The following is a 19643-nucleotide window of genomic DNA, read 5'->3' as shown; positions in this document are numbered from 1 at the left end:
TATAGTATAAATTTATTAATAAATTGGAATAAATTAAAAAATAATAAAAATTAAAAACATTTTTAATTAAATACAATACAATTATCAATATAGTAAAATATATTAATTAATTAACGACCCGTATCAATAAATTAAGATTGTACAAAAAAAATAATAAATGCAGCACACAAATAATCTATAAAGTAAGATAACTTAAAATATGACTGCTAACAAATTAAAAATAATCTTACTAAAGGAATAAAAGTAAAATATTTTAAAAATGAGAAAGATCTATAAAGTAAAATATATTAAATGAGCATACAAATAAATTAAGAAAGTAATTAGCAGAAGAATAGGAATAATATATTGTTTTTAAAAACGCCATGAGAATATAATCTGTAAAGTATAATATTTTAATAATGAGCAATAATCATCAAATTAGAAGAAATAATATACTTACCAAAAAAATAAAAAGTATAATACATACACAACAACACAACAATAATTCAACCATAAAAAATGATTCGAATATTTTGACCGTTGCAAACCGACAACACTGCACTTCAAAATGTTCAAGATGCGCGAAATCAGCGCCTCACGACGCATGCGCTAGATAATGTTCCTTAGAGTGACCGATTCTGCAACTTTACCCAAATTAGTTATGCTTTTGACTAATAATTATATAAAATAATTATCAAAAATAAAAGTTCTTGATAAAATTTTATAACAATAATTATTATTATCACCAAACAATAGATAATAATTAAATTTTGTTTTTTATACCTTGAAGTAATTATTAATATAGATAATATAACGTATCTGATAAAAGCTAATGATTATTGCATAGAAGTCCGTCTCAAAAGATTGAAAGGACTTTGGTAGATTTAATGACGTCATGGGATTTACTGACGTTTAAACACGCGCTTAAATCATGTTATAACTCTGGAAAAATTACAAACTTTATTTAAAACACAATATAATAATTTTAATTAAGTGTTTCATTTTTATAAAGTCTATGCTTTCATTAAATTGTAAAAATAAGCAATTTAAAATAAAAAAATTGTCAAGGTTGACTTTTGAAAACAGCTGATTTTCGTCTGTCAGGTGATTGTCATATTTGGCGGTACATTTCTAACCTATATTAATGTTAGTTTTTCTTTCCAGTAGACCGAACATGATTAACTGTTTTTTTTATTTATTTGAATTCATAAATGTGACGTGACAATGAGTGAAATGGACTATCAAATGGCACTTGTGCTCCAACACAAGTTAAACAATATTAACCATTCTGAATCAGAAAATGTAGATTTTCAACTCGCAAAGAAACTCCAAAAAGAATTTGAAAATGAATCAAATAACGAACGAGAGAATAAAACTACTACACTCTCCATAGAATCTTCAAAATGTCTTGTCGATTCCTCATGGGAGTATATTGATCCAACTCCAGATGTTCATGCTTTATTTGTAGCATTCAGTGATAGGTTTTTTTGGAATAAACTTCAAAGTGTTACAGTTGCATGGAGTAAAAGAATGACAAAGTGTGCTGGAATCTGTTCATATCAAGGCAGAGGGGGGCTTTGCAGTATAACATTAAGTGAACCTCTGTTAAAGTTGAGGCCAAGAAAGGATCTGGTTGAAACACTCTTACATGAAATGATACATGCTTACTTATTCGTAACACATAATAATAAGGACAGGGATGGACATGGACCTGAATTTCATAAACACATGTATAGGATTAACAAGGAATCTGGTAATATTTTGGTTGTCTTTTATGTACTTAAAATATTAATTAATTAGGATTATAGGAACAAATATTACTGTGTATCATGATTTTCATGATGAAGTAAGATTATATCAACAACACTGGTGGAAATGTGATGGACCATGTCAGAAATGGAAACCATATTTTGGAATGGTAAGAAGATCTATGAATAGGGCACCTGGACCTCATGATAGATGGTGGGGTGAACATTCTAGGTCTTGTGGAGGCACTTTTATAAAGGTATGTATGTAATGATCTAAATTAAATTGTAAGATTATTCTACTTCATTAAACCCACCACTTTTTTATTTACTCAAACATGTTCTTTATTTACTTATTATTTTATATGATCTAAATTAAATTGTAAGATTATTCTACTTCATTAAACCCACCACTTTTTTATTTACTCAAACATGTTCTTTATTTACTTATTATTTTATTACATACATATTTAAATATATTATATATATAGAAATTTACTTACTTGTTAAAGTTCATGATTTAATTACCTTTTTGGGTTAATTTTTCATATTTCTGTTATAGGTTAAAGAACCAAAGAAACCTGAAGTGGTAAAGAAAACCAAACAAAAACCAGAGAAGCCTCAAAATAAAACTGAAGATATTCGGAAATTCATATCAACATCTAAAGGTTCAACCACCACACAAAAGAATCCAATTAATAGTATTAAAACTCCAACATATGGTACAAATGGTAGCACATCTATTACTGACACAAATAATAAATTACCTAAATTAAGCAACACTGATAAAATTACAAAAGTCATACCAAATAATAATATCTATGGTTTTACTAATTTAGGCAATGCTGGTTCAAGCAAGAATGTCATTCCTGGTGATAATAAGATTAATGGATTTGTAATGAATAATGGTAATATTGCAACAAGTAAAGCACCATCCTCTAATGGTAAAACCGAAATTACAAACCGTTTTGATCCAATTGCAAAAAAACTTGGAGGTTCCTCCTCTACAGCTGGATATGAAACAGTAAGGAATCATTGGGCAAATAAATATAATGAACCTGAGCCTAAGAAACCAAAGTTATCCCTTACAAATGATGTAAATATGATATGCTGTCCCATTTGTAATAAACAGATTGAAGGTGATCAAATTAATTCACATATTGATCTTTGTTTAGAATTGTCTGAGAAGGAAAAGAATTGTATTATTTGTAACGTGAAAATCTCAGTGTCTAAATATGAAAGCCATGTACAATCCTGTATAAATGATGCTTTTAATGATGATGATGATGTGTTTATTATAGAGACTAAAACTCCAAAGACTGAAATGTCTCAAGAGACAGTCAATTGCTTAGCCTGTGGTAAAAAAATATATAAGACTGAACTAAATAGCCATTTAGAAGATTGCATGAGTATCACTCAAGTTTTCGAAAACAGCCAGATAATTGAAGATGATGAAGTACATGTACAGAATGAAAAATCTACTAAGGATACTAGTTACAATTGTCCATGTTGTATGAAACTCATTTTACAAGATCAAATGAACCAACATATAGATGAGTGTTTAAATATTGTCATGCTGGAAGGAGAATGTAATTCAGAGCGGCAAACTTTGCTTAATAATTTAAATGAAGACTTTTAGTAGATAATTGTTGTATTAATTTTATTATTTCATGTTTTGTGTTATTTTATTTAAATATAAATATTTTTTTAGAATTTTTATTGGTTTAACTTTTATACAAATATTTTTTAACCTAAACATTATAAAAAATTATAGTTTTCAACCACAGTCAACACTACATGTAACATATACACAGCAGAGTTAACATTAAACAACCTATTTTACATTAAAAAGATTCACTATATACATTATTTGAAGCGTCAAAATCAAAGTTAATAAGGTTTTGCTGTATTTTCACATTTATAATACATGTTTTATTTGATGTATAATATACATACACATATATAACAATCATGTGAAACAAGAAACAGATTTATCATTTTTTAGATCTTGATAATACGTTTCTTTTAAATTTATATGATATATAAAATGTGATATGTTCCTGAATTAAGCAACCTCTTGCCTCTTGATAAAGATGAAGTTCGATTATAAGTTTGTACTATGTTTTGAGGAAAGAAATTTCTTCTTGTGTTTGAAAAATGATATAATTTTCATAGAAAGGTAATTTCTTAAACTAGTTAAAATTATTTTCCAACATGCATATTTCTTCTTCAATAACTAATTGCTCGGGAAGACATTTTTCTCGCCTTAACTCATTTGTTAATGCCGTTTCCGCCTGAAATGTTATAAGAAACATTTTCTTAAATAACTAGTTTTATTATAATTAAAATTAATATAAAAAACTAACTTACCATTCCATTTGAACCAACAATAGAGTGTTGTTTATGTTGAATGTTCAGGCTAGTTTGACTTTCCCTCATGTTTTTTAGTCTATTAGCACAGACATGATCTTTGTATTTTTCGCTACCTAAAAATGTTGAGAGAGTTACTAATGTGTGAGTGTTAGTAATTATAATTATTAAATAACCTTGTGACAAATGGTTTTTAACATTTTTTGGAAAATCTCCCAATCTTGAACGACTATTTCGATGATGAATGACTCCATTTGTATATAAAGAACTACAAGACATAGTCGTGCATACTGATGTCCTGCCCATAGCTGATCTGAAAAAAATATTGTTATTCAATGTAAAAATTTCATTTGTGTTATATATGTTTGAAATAGTACTTGATATAATATAATTTATTAATTATACGTAGTTTTCACAAGAATGTAATAACATATAATTTCACCTTAAATATCTTTCTCTGCATGGAAAACAATAACTTAAACATCTATTTGCAGCTAAATATGTTAATACTGAGTTTATATAAGGTTTTAATTCCACTTTAACATCTCCATTTAAAAAACAATATAGAATTGCAACGAAGAAACCCTAAAAGAAAACATATTTACTAAATCGATAATATATTTAAATATAAATATTACCTGGAAACTACCAAATAATATATCACAAATTAACCAAATTAATTCTACGGTGTCCTCAGTCTTTCTAACAAAATAGAAGATTAATAAAATGAAGTAATGGACACCAAATAGTGGAACTAGCACCAACGTTGATTTGGCCCATTTTTGGTATCTTCTTGAATCTTCGTTAATCGGTGATCTTAATTTACTATATAGTACAATAGAAATTATCACAAAAAGGATGAAGTTGATCTGTAATAACAATTATGCACCTAAATCAATGTTATGTCTGATTAACACTTACTATAATCGATATAATTGTGGGAACAGCAATTATTAAAAATGCGATGTTGTTAACTTGAGACGTCCAGCATAAAGTATCTTCGAGCCATATTCGTGCTAGTATCCACGGTATAACTACTAATAAAGGTAATCCTAAAATATAAAGTAAGAAATAGTATTTAAAAGGTAATAATAAAAAGTAAAGAAGTTACCCCATCCTAGTATAATATAGTGGACAATATTTTTGCTGGAATCTACAAATAAAGCTCTAAAAATTAAGTTATTTAGGTACAATCCTTCCATCAATATCCAGGAATAATTAGCAGTGGTAAAGTATTGAACGAATGAGGTTAAAAGTTTACATTTGAAGTTATTCGTCTGAAATGATATAAATTAAATATGTAAATAAAAATAATATAAAACTATACCTCCATGTTTATATTGAAATATTTGTTTTCTTCTATGACTATAAAATCTTCAGAAGTTCCCAACCCCTCATAAAAAAGTAAATCTTTCAATATTAGAATAAACGCTCTTAAGATGAATGAAGCGAACAAATTCATATGCAAAATATTTCTTGCGCAATGCAGCTTCCTAAAACAGATATATCAGATTTAGTTAAAGAATCATTTGTAGATATGTCGAAACTTACTTTATTGAAAACATTATTAAGAATGCTATTATTAATGAGATTAGTGAGGCTGCATATCCAGTTTGAGATATCATTTTAACAACTGGCAAGATGTTCTAAATTTAAAAGTTAAGTTTAATTCGAGGAATAACAAATAGATTAAATTGATAAGTTAAATCCATTACCTGCAACGTTTTTGAAATTGATTCTGGCTTCACATCTACAAGTATTGTTGTTGTCGATCCGGAATAACAGCCTGTGTAATTAGACCATGTTTTGTTATTTCTTAAAAACCAAAAGCCTCCTTCGTTGCAAGTTCGTGAGGCATTGTGCGTCTGAAAGTTTGGATCAATATAATATTTAATATTGATGGATAATAATTAATAAATAAAATTCTGATATTATTTTAAAAATAAGACTAAGAAGGTTAAGTAATAAGTGTATAATTATTAAAACAACGGTTTAATAAAATTTTTTGAAACAAATTACACATTGATAATATTCGTGACATATACGTAATTTAATTAATTTGTGTTTCTACGCTGTCTCCACACTTTGAAGTATGTTTTGTCTGATTGAAATTTTGCTGATTTTTTACATTAACAGATAATATTGTACTTTTCAATTTGAAATAATTTAATTATACTAGCGTATGGTTAGAAAGGAACTGAAGATTGTTTAATTTCGAACGACGATCAAAAGAAATGATTATCTTTTTTATATAAAGTATTCTATGAAATAATACTTTTTAATATAATGTCAAAAATGCATAAGATAGAAAAATATTAGGGATTTGTAATATTTATTGATATTTAAGATGTTTTTTTTAACTTTTATTCAAATAAGGGAAATGTTTTATTGTAATCAAACAAAAATTACTAACTAAACAATTTACTAAGTAAATATTATCATTCCTTCAATTAAAAACAGCCAAAGCTATTCGCTTTGAAAAAAATATTTTTTTAATCGATTGGATTAACAAATTCAAAATGTGCATCACAGACTCAAAATACGAAGCACAGCAAATACAATTGCCGTTTGTAGTTTAAACTATAAACAATAAATTTATTTAAAATTTTGAGTAATTTAAATTACAATTACATTCGTTATTGATATATAAGTGAATTAAAATCATATAAATACTTTGTAATTTTTAAATATAAGTTGCGCAGAAACCATTTTGTCAGACTTATTGATTAATATTGCCGTTTCACTCTTATATAGTGGGACTGTATATTTTCATCTCACTAAGCTTTTATTGTGGCGACCTCTACACAGCCAAAGTAAAGTATTCAATGCACGTGTTTATGTTGTCCTTTTTTTGAGGTTATTCCCGATGTGTGCACCGCATTAAAATATAACGAATAGTTTTAAATTTTCTTGTACAGAGTTATATAAATTAGTTAAAACAAAATGCCAAAATCAAAGAGGGATAAAAAGAGTAAGTGTTTCCATTACGTACATTTTACAGTAATATATTATTTAAATATTTGCAGTTTCCTTGACAAAAACAGATAAAAAGGGACTAGCATTAAAACAGAAGATTGTTGAAGATGTCAGAAATTGTGTGGAGAAATATAAAAGCGTTTATATGTTCACCTACAAAAATATGAGAAATGAAAAGATGCAAGAAATTAGAGAACATTGGAAACCGAGCAGATTTTTCTTTGGTAAAATTAAAATTTTACAGATTGGATTAGGCAGAAAGGAAGAGGATGAAGTTGAAGAAGGTTTACATAAGGTAATTACAGCTGTTTAACATTCATCATTATCAAAAACATATGTAAATTATTTTTGTTTACACTCCTCTTTCATTTCAGTTGTCAAATTGTTTGAAAGGACAATGTGCATTGTTTTTCACAGACCGTAAAGAAAAGGAAGTAGTAAAATGGTTTAATGACTTCTCTTTTAATGGTTTTGCTAGGTCAGGTTTTAAAGTTTCTGAAAGTATCACACTTCCTGAAGGTCCACTTGAACAGTTTCCACATTCAATAGAGCCATATTTAAGACAGTTGGGATTGCCCACTAAATTAGATAGAGGTAAGCATTTAAAACATTTTTAAGTATATAAATTAAAATAGTTTTGATTTTTAGGAATTGTAACTTTAATAAAGGACTATGAAGTATGTAAGGAAAACAGTGTATTGACACCAGAACAGGCTAAGATCCTGGAATTGTTGGGATACCGTTTAGCAGACTTCACCTTAGATTTAGTAGCTGGTTGGAGCAAAGATAAAGGTTTTAAGAGATATAAAGAGGAAGAAACACACATACAACAAGATGAAAATATGGAAGATGAATAACCAATAAATTATTAACTAAAAAACCATTTGAATTAATTATTTTTTACATGTTATATCATCCCCTGATAAATTCTTGTAAATTAGAAATCATATAAAATATTGTATATGAGATATTGATATGAATATATTTTATTAATACATATAATTTATCTATTAAATACGTGGTAGATTATTTCAATAAATAACCTACCATCAGTTTTATGCACTGAATGCTAATATTTTTTCTACGTCGCGATTAATTTATTACCGATTGTAACATACCTCATTGAATCCTGTGACATATGAAGGACATTCGACGATTGCAGTGGTGTTGGCTGGAGTTTCTGGCCAACAGTAAATAGTGTCCCAGTATGCAGGACACATCCAGCCTGTTAAAAATCATTTGCATTTCATAAAATACCGGACAATGGAAGAAACATTCATTATATTAATTGATTTCGTTTGCATATTTCATATATTTAAACCATGCTTGTGGTTACTACTTACTCTGTGAGGTTTGATTAAATATTGGCGGTCGATTATCTTGAGTGACATTTGATCCATATGTGTTTTTACAAATTGATTCTTGATCAACAAGGTTTCGATATACTTGGTCTTGTATTTTTGCCAACAGGTCGTCTGTCATTTTTAATCTGAAAAATAGAGAACACATTTAGAAATATAAATTTTTGTGTCGAAACTTTAACACGTTAAAAACGGCATTGCAAAATCGTATTTTTCATATAGGGACCGGCATTTTTCTTTATTGTTAATTACGTATATTATTTACAGATCTCTATTGTACATAAATTGTATCTAAATCATGTCCACCGATGTATAAGCGGTCATGTAAAACATGTTGTGTGCCCACCCGTGAGCACGCGGGCCGGTAATGTTGTTGCGTAGTGACCCGCCAGTGGGCATACGGTCTTCAACGTGTTAACTTAATCAAAGAATTGTGTAAATTATTAATACTTTTGTCTACAACTATTAACTACAATTTTTTTAAATATTATTTAAAATAATGTTTTTATTGTAGTATTAAAATTAAATATTTAAAATGCCTAACAGGAAAGATAATTCAATTAAATATTCAAAATATATTTGTCGCGTTAAAAAATTACGAACTTGAGACAAGTAGAATGATTAGCATGATTAAGTTTACTTCTACTTAGGTTAGTCATTAGACATTAAGGACAATCGAATTAAGGGGCGTCGCTGATTACTTGGTAAACATGTTGTAGATTGTCATAATGAAAACACAAAATAATGTAATTAATTACAAAATTAGCAAGTTTCCTTTTGAAGTTTATCGAAATTAAATAATAAATATTTAAAATAAAATTTTTATTTTATATTTATTAAATTGATTATAGGTATATATTTTATCACTTGACATATTTTTCAAATAGACCTTAATAACTAGAAGTAAATACGTATATAGAATATCAATATTTAGTTATTATCGTAATTAGACAATCTAATACTTAGATTAATAAATTATTTTATTAGGCGTGTCATCACTTTACTCTACAAATTAATTAGAGTTTTGTATCATATTTCAAAAAAGAAACACTATACATTGAAAACATGTTTCTTTCAGAAAATAAACTTAATTAATGAAATTTTTAAGTATATTTATCTAAAAGGAATATATGAAAATACATATTTGTGGATATTATTATGATATCAGTATGCTGATCTTTCATAACAAAAATTAATATCATGTCATATACATGTAATATATATTATTACATAACATTATGAGATATTTGTAACCTTTGAGGGAAACTTTAGTCTGATTCACTTTGATTTACGAGACAACTGAAGTACCCTTTTGCCAAAAGCAAACTCATCAAAGTTTCCCACTTTCTCGTGCATTCAAGTGTTAAGGTAGCCTTCTTGTTCTAACTAATTATGTTGATAAAAATAAATTTGTTGATAAATAGAGTGCTTAAGGTGTTTAAAGGATTTTATAATTTTCTGATTTATAAGTCCCCTGGCAGTGCGTAATTATTATTCTTCAAATAAAAACGCATATTATTTATTCAACATCTGAGTCTCTCAAGGTGGAACACGATGGTCCAGTTGTTAGACTTCTGAGACAACTAATAAAAAATTGAATTAGTGCGCGATGTTTATGTACATATTAGGACTATGTCAATATTAACGCCGTTGCTGCAACTGCGCTCTATGAATTTGGTGGGAAAGATCGACTAGGGACAAAAACAGTAAAATAGAATACGCATTATCGGTTCATAAAAAAATCGACAGGAAATAGGATTTGTCATACATAAAAGAAAATCACTGATAATATTTCCTTGAGGATATCCCAGCCTTTCAAGAAAAACAGGACGTCTTTTCAAGGTCCTTATCCACCAGTTTTGAACGATGAGAAAATAGATACATAAATTTATCGAAAATTCGTTAAACATTCAAACGAAAGTATAAAAAAAAAATCACAGAAATAAAGAGTATTTTCACCATATCGAACATCAAAGTAGCGAATATACAGAAATGTAGTTTTATGATGCAACAACTGCGTGGATATTTAAATGTTTTAGTTCAAATAGTATTACCCTAAACGCGAAAAATGGTTTATGTATTCATAAATAGCCGTCCCTAGCAAAATTTGAATGTGTTCATGAAAGACTTTGTTTACTGTTTACTGAATTATTTTTTTTGTAAATATGTTTTGATGAAGACTAGGAATGTAAACAATTTTTAAATGCGTCATTTAAATTTTAAACGTACATCTGTAAAATGTAAAAACAGGTAGAATAAATAAAATAAAATAATAATAAATGTAATAAAATATTTACGAATTTGAATGACATCGATAATAAAAGTCTGCATGAAGCGTTGTTAAAATTGATCATAGTAGAAACGATTATAATTTACCTTAATATGTATATTTTGCACTACTCACACATGAACCTAATACCTTATAAATATTACTATGGAGTGTTACACAGATTTATCACCTACAGATCCCATTAAAGAAAATATAATAATACACACTTAAGATATTATTGTTTTTATCGACATCATTGATAAGCAGTCAAAACTACTAATCTTGAGCAATATGTTTATATTAGGTAATTGTTTATATTTTTTTACTACTGTATTGATTATTTTATTATTTTATTTGATTTTCACTCTATTTAATTATGGTTATAACTTTATCGATAAATAAAAAATATATATTTAATCCATTAAACGTAATATTGGTTTTATTTTATGATAAAAATTCGATTAATTAAATTATTCGACATATGTGTATATATTTTAATTATCTTTTGTTCAGTACATTTAAGTGTGTGTCTAATTAAGTTAATCATGCTGAATCTTTAAAAATAATTTATTTATATTAATAGACCACAAAAAGATTATTTGATAAGGAATGTGGTTAATTTAATATAAGCACACAATAATAATAATTTTTTGATAAGATCGATAATTTTGCTTAATATACCACCCATAGATAAATAGTATATTAATAAAATATTATTTATATGGAATATTTTATCGTTATTTTTATTTTTTCTTTTAATGTCAATGTCGGAGTAAACGACAATTTGTTCAATTATTGGTCTGTGAGGCAGAACATTTTGTCTGTTCTAAAATATAAACTTCAAGCATTTTTATTTTTAAATTATGTAGATAAAATGCGTTTATATATTGTGTCATAAAATATTCTACTCGTAAAGTAAAGTGGACTTAAACGTTAATAAAATTTTTTACAGTCTTTACAGTAAATGAATTTTATAACGTTGAATAATGCAGTCACTTCATTAATCTTATTTGAAAAAATGTATCCCAAATGTTATACTACGTTAAATCTACAATTATTGTAAGTAATATCATATTTAAAATAGCTATTAACAATTATATAATGTTTACTTTTATATTGCATACACTGTGTACATTTTAATTAGTTTGGTTAAAACCCTTCTTCAATCGAGTTTACAATTGAAACAAGAGATATTACTGATTTAAAATTTTAAAACGATATAGGATAATCTATTTAAGCCACGGTTGGAAAAACACATTTCAAAGTAAAAAGCAAATAATTGATAGATACCTACATAATTTGTTTAAAAATTATTGTAAATACAAATGAGTTTAGTTCAAATAAAGGCAAATTAAATTGTTTATTCATTCAAATATAAAATATGACATTTGTAAGCGCATCCACCAATTCTATAACAATTTTATGCATTCATTGAAAATCATCATAGAAACAAGTATATTCTTATAATTTTTATTTTAATAAACTTTGCGTCTTCAGAAATATTTAACAGGTGTTTCTGATGGTACTTTACATTTACTAAGCTTGTCACAATTTAAAATAGGGAACTTCGAGAGAAACATTTTAATCCACAGCATCTCAGTCTGTATCAAAGTTTTACATACAAATATTTACATAAAATTTTAAAGGTTTATTTTTATTTATTGTTAAAAATTAATAAAACAGAAAAAATATTTCTTATTTTTTTAATGAATGAATTAAAATTGTTTGAAAATATCATAATACGATTTTCATAAAATATTACACTGTTTTATAAAATTTTCTGTTATTATTTTTAACCGATCTTAATTAAAAAAATTAACTATTAAAAATATAAATTTTGTTATTAAAAAAGATACTCAACTTGGAAAATTCTCAATATTTGAATGAATTATTATTTTACATTCTTTGTTACTAAAAATTAACACCTAATCTTTGTAAATTACAATTTACAAATATTTGTTTTTAGACAAGTGTTAATTTGTGATTAGTTGGGAATTATCGACTACCTGTGGTTATCCAAGCAGAAAGTTACTATGAACTCTGACTGTAAGTAACGATGACATTCTATAAGCCCATCAATTTATTTAATACCACATTTCTCTTTAAAATCAATTTATTATTCAAAAACATATCTGAACGAAAATAATTTTACAATAAAATAAATTCAGTTTTACGTCTTCAAAATTAATTCATGTATGTGAAGTATGATGGAGGAATTTACTATGGGAATTCTCATGTCAAGTTCTCGAAGAAGCTTTCCGTGCCACATAACATAGGTTTCTTTGTAGCAGCACATATTTCTGTTATTGAGGCTTAGCTTGGTTAATTTATTCATGTATTCTGATCTCCGGGGAAGTTTGCTAAAGAATGCAATAAGCTATCGATTCAGGATTTAATTAACGTTAAAAAGTTTGCATTGTCAAACAGAGATTTAAATCTTATTGAAATGCAATATGACAACGTATTGCACACATTCCTTTCGAAATTCTCACATTTCAAATGAAATGTTTTATTAAATAGATGAGCTGACAGCGTTGTCCTCTGTACACAAATCATTTCGTTTACATACTAAGAAGAATCCGGTGAAATAATATCGGATGTTGAAACTATTATTTATTTAATAAAACCACTTAAAAACGAACGTCGGCAATCAAATGGAAGCAAAATATTTTCTATTTTTTTAAACCATCTCAAAATACACACACCTAGAAATATCCATAGAAACAGCTTGAAAACGTATGAAATATAATACGTATGAATAAAACGGCTGGAAGCATGATTCGCAATAAAATAAACATTGTGTTCTATCTGATGTTCAGACCCATCTCATTCCGTATGATTACCCGGTGATGGCAAATAACTGCGTATACTACGTATATCATCAATGCGCACAGTCGGAATTTCATGATTTCGATAGAGCTTTTAGTAATATGGTGCCATAAGACTGGTAGCAATTCGTATTGCTTGGAATAGTATTGATCTATCATAAACGTATGCTGAGGAATATTATTTGATTTTTTATGTGATCAAATCATATGTTAAAGAATATTCCACATATTATGTACAATTAGTTTTACAACAACAATGTGTAACGTTAAATATTTAGACGTATCATTTTATTTTAATTGATGATCAAACACTAAACAAGATTTCGTAAATCCCGAACAATATATTTGTACATTATCTCGAATTAAATTTCACCTCGGGCAGCAGGAATTTGTGGTTAATTCAACAGTTACAAACCTAATAAACTTTCCCACTTATGTTAGCAATTCAGGTAACATTTGGGATAACGTAAGTTCCTTGTAAGCACACTTTTTTGTTTATAAAAACACATTTTGAATGTATAAATTTATATTCTTTTGCAGGTGTACTAAATTTACCCAATAAAAATGAATATGGGCATATCATAATTATGAAAATGTCATAAAACATTATAACATGAATTCGATTTGACTATTAATTTTTTTTAATTTTTTAATAAAATCAAATGAAGATGACTTGAATCCACTTTATAACCTATGTTAAAAATTATAAATAAATAATGTATGTTTTAAAAACATTAATTAGAAAAGTGATAATAAAATTTATTTTTATTAGAGGTCCATATTATTTTAGAGTCTTCCGTGTTGTGTTCAAAGGTAAATAATTTCTTTCTTTATGAAGCTGAAAATAATTTTATTTGCTAATATTTTATTGTCGACAACATTCTTTTCTTGTTATGGAGGTTAATTAAACAAATATCTACAAAGGCTATTGTGGAATATACGTTTATTTTTGAATTCACTTTAATTAACACTCTCTGTTCAAAATATTTCCCCTTCATTTTCAGTATAAAACAAACTTCAGAAATAACATCAAATTATTAACACCGAAATAAATTTTATGATTCTTACTTTCCAGCCAGGTATGAATGTAGCTGGCATACTAAATCAAATTATTTAATATACAAACCCGAGAGCTTTATGTGCGTGAATTTAAAATGTTTTTGCATTTTTAAAACACAACATTAGTAAAATGCTTTTTAAATTGTTTGCAATGCGGTGAAAATTCAAATTAAAACGCGAAGATTTTGACTTAACCTTTAATTTTCAGTTATAAATCTGTCTGTCAATGAGAAATTAAGTTTGTGCAAGTTTCCACAATTGTGTGACCTATTTTTATTTGTACGTTTCAGATGTGTCTGAAACTGTATCTATAAATTAATTCTATATATCTGTAATCTCTTTACTTTTACGTATTTTATTAATATTATTCACGGAAATTATTAAGCGTATTTATATTCATGTTTTTCCTTATTATTTGTTATTGTTATCTAACAATTTATTAATACGTATATGTTAATATAAAATTAGTGTGTACCACTTATATACATAATTAAATCAAATAAAAATATTTACCAATTTAATTAATTTGTTTAAATCGCACTATATTCACAAGAGGACCACTTTAATCTGTGTTATTGAACTGTTGAAAACTAAACTTCCCAAAAGTGATTTGTTGTGTTTTTGATAGGTTATATACCTGTTCAGTCAAATTTCAGATAGATAATCAACTTTGTTCGATATGATGGAAAAGTTGAAAATGTGTCAAATTTTTCATAACTTGTTTCTGGTTTTTTAAGCTGCATAAAAAAGTTTGTACATGAATTTAACGGCAAAACTAAGTTCTATTGTTACATGTTACACAGATTTTATACATTCCGCTCCCATTTGTTTGCAACTCTTGAAGCAGACAAAAAATTCTTTTTATTCATATTCGATGGGACACACTGACGTTTTTTTAATACAAAGTAAAATACAGTAAAATTTACAATATTATCAACTTGGAGTTTTAGTTTCCTCAGAAGTTGCTGGCCATCTCTCTATTTTAACCTTAAAATATTGTTATTGTCATATATTTGTTTTTTATTTTATTATTAATTGGTCCCTATTTTAAAAGTAAACTATTTTCAATTGTAAAGCATGAAAATACTGGGTAAATTTTTAGGATATTAACCAAGAACAATTGGGAAAAAAAACTACGAAGATATAATAAATGCACTCAACCGAAAGGTGGATTGTCAAAAGTAAATATAATATGTGTGTTATATTCGCATAAGTATAATATTATTGATATAATATTTCAATATTCTTGAAAAACAAGTTAATTTGGATTATTTTTATTCATACACTACTCAATAAAAAATAAATTTATAAAAAAAAAATTGGATTTTTATTTTTTTCATAGAATATGAATTTGGTTTTAGGTCACAAGTCGTGACATTTTGTCTATAAAAACATATATTCATGCTTTATAATTGAAAAAAAAAAAAAAATATAAAACGCTCTAATGGATAAATTTAAAATATTTATTAAAAAACAATTAAAATCAGTACGCATTGGGATTCGAATGTGAATATCTTCTAAATCGATTAACCACAGACCTTTTTTTACATCATTTAATTTCCTACTAAGATATATGTTGCGCATTTTATAATATTTTCCCGTATGGGACTGAAGAAAAAATAGAAAACTGAGATGAGGAGGACCTTCCTATTAAAATTAAGAGCTCATTTTTGGAGAGTAGTTTTCAAATGTAACTAGGAACTAATTTTTAGAACTCTCAATAATTCAATAATTTAAGAATATTGTAAATTTTAATGAAATCTTCTTTCTATCAAAGAATAATATCAATGTTTCCAATTTGAGTATGAATAAAAAGTTGTTTTTATCAACTTGAAGTGGACGGTATTAAATTCCCTGTATAAATTTTGTTAATTAGGTATCTGAAATTTGATTTAACATGTATAATCCATTTAAAACAAAACAAATCAGTTTCGAGAAGTTTAATTGTACTTGACAAAGATATATTGTACATTAAATAAGTAAAAAATTAAATTAATTAAATTAATAACAATTGCAATACCAATATTTTTGTTTAGCAGTAGTTGACGATTCTTAGTTGTCTCCACTTCCGGCATATTGTGATAGCTCCGACTTTGAATATAAAGAGGGTAGATCTTTTTAGATATTCTCGATGCAGATCTAATTCCATTATGAAGTTTAGTTTATTACATTCGTTTTCAAGTAAACGAGTGGAATATTAAGTTACTTTTTTAAATTGTCTGTATTAACATTTCTTGAAATGATTAATAACGCAATATAAATTTATAAAATGGTCGTACAGAAAATACAGTTCCAAATTAAAATACAGAATTACATCTATTTATTCATTTTAGCATACGTACATACAAAATTAATTTACACACTTTCATACACTTGTTGACTCTGAACGTAAACAGGTAGACACAACATTGTATTTGATAAAATCACTGAAAGCTTCAGATATACAAACCTACGTATAGGTGTGCATATTTACCAAATAATAAACTTACAAAGCTTTATATTTAAAGTATGTGCTTCATTTGTGAATCTGAAACAAAAACATGTGCATATATTTATTTGAAAAAAATATGAAATCACCGATAAAACTAACTTTAAAATTAATATTTACACGTTAGTTACATCATTACTGGTTGTAACGTAAGTGTATTAAATAAAATGTAATTATACTTGAAGTGTATTAATTGAAAATTAGGTTAAACCGCAAGCTCATTTAATCGTCGATATTAAATGCCTAAAGGCAAAATGTTCTAAATTGACTGACATACTTGAACGTGATCGTGGTTGAGTTCTTTGTTTCGAAATACCTGTTTCCGATACTATTGAATTAACAAGTAATTAACCAGCAAAAATCGTTAAAAAGAGTTGAATATTCAAAATCTTATTTTTAATTTATACAACCGACCACTTTTTTCTCCGCCATTAATTTTAACCGCAGACGTAAATTTAATGTGAATAATTAATCTCTTAAAATCGTATACATTAATTAAGTATTGTAATAATTTAAGATTTATGATTTTACTGAATAACTATAATGAGACTCATAATATTGCATCAGTTGAAATGTCACCGAGCTTCCATTTAATCCTTGCATATTATATATTCTAAACACACATTTATGCTAAATCAGAATTACAAAATCTCAGTTGCACATATATTTTATGTGGTTAAAGTCTGGATAGGTTTTGGTTGTCGACAATCATTCGAAAACACCTTTGTTTGAAAATGTAAATGTACATTTAACTTGTTAAATGTGGGATTAGATTTAATCCTTTGGAAAAATGAATTGCGAACACAATTATCTTTTATTAGCAATATATAAATTATTACTATTGCAACGATATATTTTCAGAATAACTGGATATTTGTAATGTTTTTAGAGAAAGAGATTTATTTATTGAAAGAAAAAAAAATAAGTAAGAAATTAAACCTAGTAAAAATTGAATGTGACTGAGAATAAAATTAGGTAACATATTTGTTTTTTTACTAAACGTGATTGCAAAGTCAAATTTAATAAACTGCAAAAAATATTCTAATTTACTTATTTTGAAATGATTTTGTTAAAAAGCAATCTGAATTGCTCGCCTAGGCCTCAGGATACTTTATATAGCAGTTATTTGATAACCTTGTGACAACATCATTTTGTTTCAATTTATGTATAAACAAATACTAATGTTTATCCTAAAAGACGCATGAGTCTAGGATATGAGTTTTATCGTTAATTTTATTTCTTTTACAGACATTTTAATTTTATTTGAAATGAAAATAAGGATGCCACTAGTTTATAGTGTTAAGTAAGTATTCGCAAATGTTTAATGTTATATTTATCTTAAAGTACATGGTGGCATATATTGATTCGTAGAAACCGCAATTTTTATAGTATTTTAGTTCTATTTTTTATATGTAAATAAAAGATGGACATACATTTTGAATAATTATATGAAAATAATCGAATATGAAAACAAAGTAATTTTGTACTTTCTTACTTTCTAACTTTCAAGCATTAAGAATTACAAAAAACAGACAGAATGCTTTCTTTGTTTAATTTTCTTTTAACAACAATTTGACGACATAGGTATGAATCTAATTGTTTACAACGTAGGTTAATCGAATTCTACCATTTTCAATGTCATTGATATTACTGTTTCGACGAGTAAGATCAGAATATTAACATATATATATGTGCTTTCAATTTGACCAGTAAAGAAAGAGCGAAGTAAGTTCATATTGCTATTCCAGCTGGCCCTAATAAAACATAAAAATTTTAGATTTTTCAATATCTTATCACTTTATTTCTAAAATCTTTTTAATGAACCATTATTTAAAGAGACTCGGATCATCTAAAATGAAATTTTGGTATTTATGTTTTCTCGGTAACAAGAGAGTTGGAAATTTTGTAAATATATTAAATAATTACTACTTTTACAAATACTATTATGTAAGTGTTCATATGTCCTTAAAAATAAAATATTTCTTGTACTTAATCTAGATTACTTTCCTCCTGATTGGGAGATGAAGAAAAAGGTGAATAAATTCACCAAAATTCAATTACCATGGAAATAACGTATCAGTATTGGTAGAAAGAGTTATTTTAGGAGAAGTTGATTATATAAAAAAAATCAGCAAACATTGTTTTCAACTGAATATGATTTACATTTTTGCTATAATATTTAAAATTGAAATTAAATTCACTTTTACTATTGAAGGAAAGCGAAATGGGATTTTTTTCGAAGGCACAAAATCCATGAAAAGAGGTTTCGTTAAAGGACTTTATTTATCGAATACGTTAAACTAGATATTTATCTGTGGGCTCAAAATGATCGTAAAAGTGTCCACTTTACCATTAAGTTGTGAAAAATTATTTTCGTTCTGTTTCAGTTATCTTTAATGCTTGAATATTAGAAAATATAGTAAAGAAGACGAAAATGTAATTGAATTTTTACATTTAATTTCTCATAGTTAACGAACTATTATAGTTATGAAGTTGTACAATAATTTAAAATTTTCCCTAATGTTTCCTCTGTAATTTAAAAGCAAATTTCTGTAAAAAATGCACTTT

The 19643-nt window shown here is 26.6% G+C and overlaps 3 protein-coding genes across 4 annotated transcripts; 2 read left to right on the top strand and 1 right to left on the bottom strand.

Annotated features, from left to right (window-relative positions):
• The first annotated feature begins 1018 nt into the window (after positions 1-1018).
• Positions 1019-3437, top strand: LOC109596581 (DNA-dependent metalloprotease dvc-1). Of its 2 annotated transcripts, none has more exons than XM_020012147.2 (4): positions 1019-1083; positions 1144-1732; positions 1788-1984; positions 2287-3437. In XM_020012147.2, the coding sequence occupies exons 2-4, from the start codon at positions 1204-1206 to the stop codon at positions 3361-3363; spliced, it is 1803 nt and encodes a 600-aa protein (XP_019867706.2). In that variant the 5' UTR covers positions 1019-1083; positions 1144-1203; the 3' UTR covers positions 3364-3437. The 2 variants fall into 2 exon arrangements, with proteins under 2 accessions (XP_019867706.2, XP_049819034.1); XM_049963077.1 differs by having other exon boundaries at positions 1067-1083; positions 1147-1732.
• LOC109596569 (vasoactive intestinal polypeptide receptor 1-like) lies at positions 3425-8552 on the bottom strand. The gene is made up of 12 exons (XM_020012134.2): positions 8414-8552; positions 8189-8295; positions 5810-5959; positions 5646-5740; positions 5422-5587; positions 5206-5371; positions 5016-5146; positions 4733-4963; positions 4537-4679; positions 4271-4407; positions 4095-4210; positions 3425-4018 (listed from the first exon to the last, which is right to left on the bottom strand). Exons 1-12 carry the CDS (start codon positions 8550-8552, stop codon positions 3917-3919), a joined length of 1683 nt encoding a protein of 560 aa, XP_019867693.1. The 3' UTR covers positions 3425-3916.
• Positions 6906-8030, top strand: LOC109596583 (mRNA turnover protein 4 homolog). The gene is made up of 4 exons (XM_020012149.2): positions 6906-7065; positions 7121-7365; positions 7445-7664; positions 7719-8030. The coding sequence occupies exons 1-4, from the start codon at positions 7038-7040 to the stop codon at positions 7925-7927; spliced, it is 702 nt and encodes a 233-aa protein (XP_019867708.1). The 5' UTR covers positions 6906-7037; the 3' UTR covers positions 7928-8030.
• Positions 8553-19643: the final 11091 nt, after the last annotated feature.

The sequence above is a fragment of the Aethina tumida genome, chromosome 2, assembly GCF_024364675.1.
Source record: "Aethina tumida isolate Nest 87 chromosome 2, icAetTumi1.1, whole genome shotgun sequence".
In the NCBI taxonomy this organism is placed as follows: Eukaryota; Metazoa; Arthropoda; class Insecta; order Coleoptera; family Nitidulidae; genus Aethina; species Aethina tumida.
Note: the sequence above shows the minus strand (reverse complement) of the source record. Positions and strands in the feature narration are given on the sequence as shown.

Excerpts from the sequence above, each read along its gene's own strand:
- LOC109596581 (XM_020012147.2), top strand. The coding sequence starts at position 1,204 with ATGAGTGAAATGGACTATCAAATGGCACTTGTGCTCCAACACAAGTTA. Across the intron at positions 1,733-1,787 it reads TAGGATTAACAAGGAATCTG|GAACAAATATTACTGTGTAT; the intron begins GTAATATTTTGG and ends TTAGGATTATAG. Across the intron at positions 1,985-2,286 it reads GTGGAGGCACTTTTATAAAG|GTTAAAGAACCAAAGAAACC; the intron begins GTATGTATGTAA and ends TTTCTGTTATAG.
- LOC109596569 (XM_020012134.2), bottom strand. The coding sequence starts at position 8,552 with ATGACAGACGACCTGTTGGCAAAAATACAAGACCAAGTATATCGAAAC. Across the intron at positions 5,588-5,645 it reads TTAATAATGTTTTCAATAAA|GAAGCTGCATTGCGCAAGAA; the intron begins GTAAGTTTCGAC and ends TATCTGTTTTAG. Across the intron at positions 4,211-4,270 it reads TAAAAACCATTTGTCACAAG|GTAGCGAAAAATACAAAGAT; the intron begins GTTATTTAATAA and ends CAACATTTTTAG.
- LOC109596583 (XM_020012149.2), top strand. The coding sequence starts at position 7,038 with ATGCCAAAATCAAAGAGGGATAAAAAGA. Across the intron at positions 7,066-7,120 it reads ATCAAAGAGGGATAAAAAGA|TTTCCTTGACAAAAACAGAT; the intron begins GTAAGTGTTTCC and ends AAATATTTGCAG. Across the intron at positions 7,366-7,444 it reads TTGAAGAAGGTTTACATAAG|TTGTCAAATTGTTTGAAAGG; the intron begins GTAATTACAGCT and ends CTTTCATTTCAG.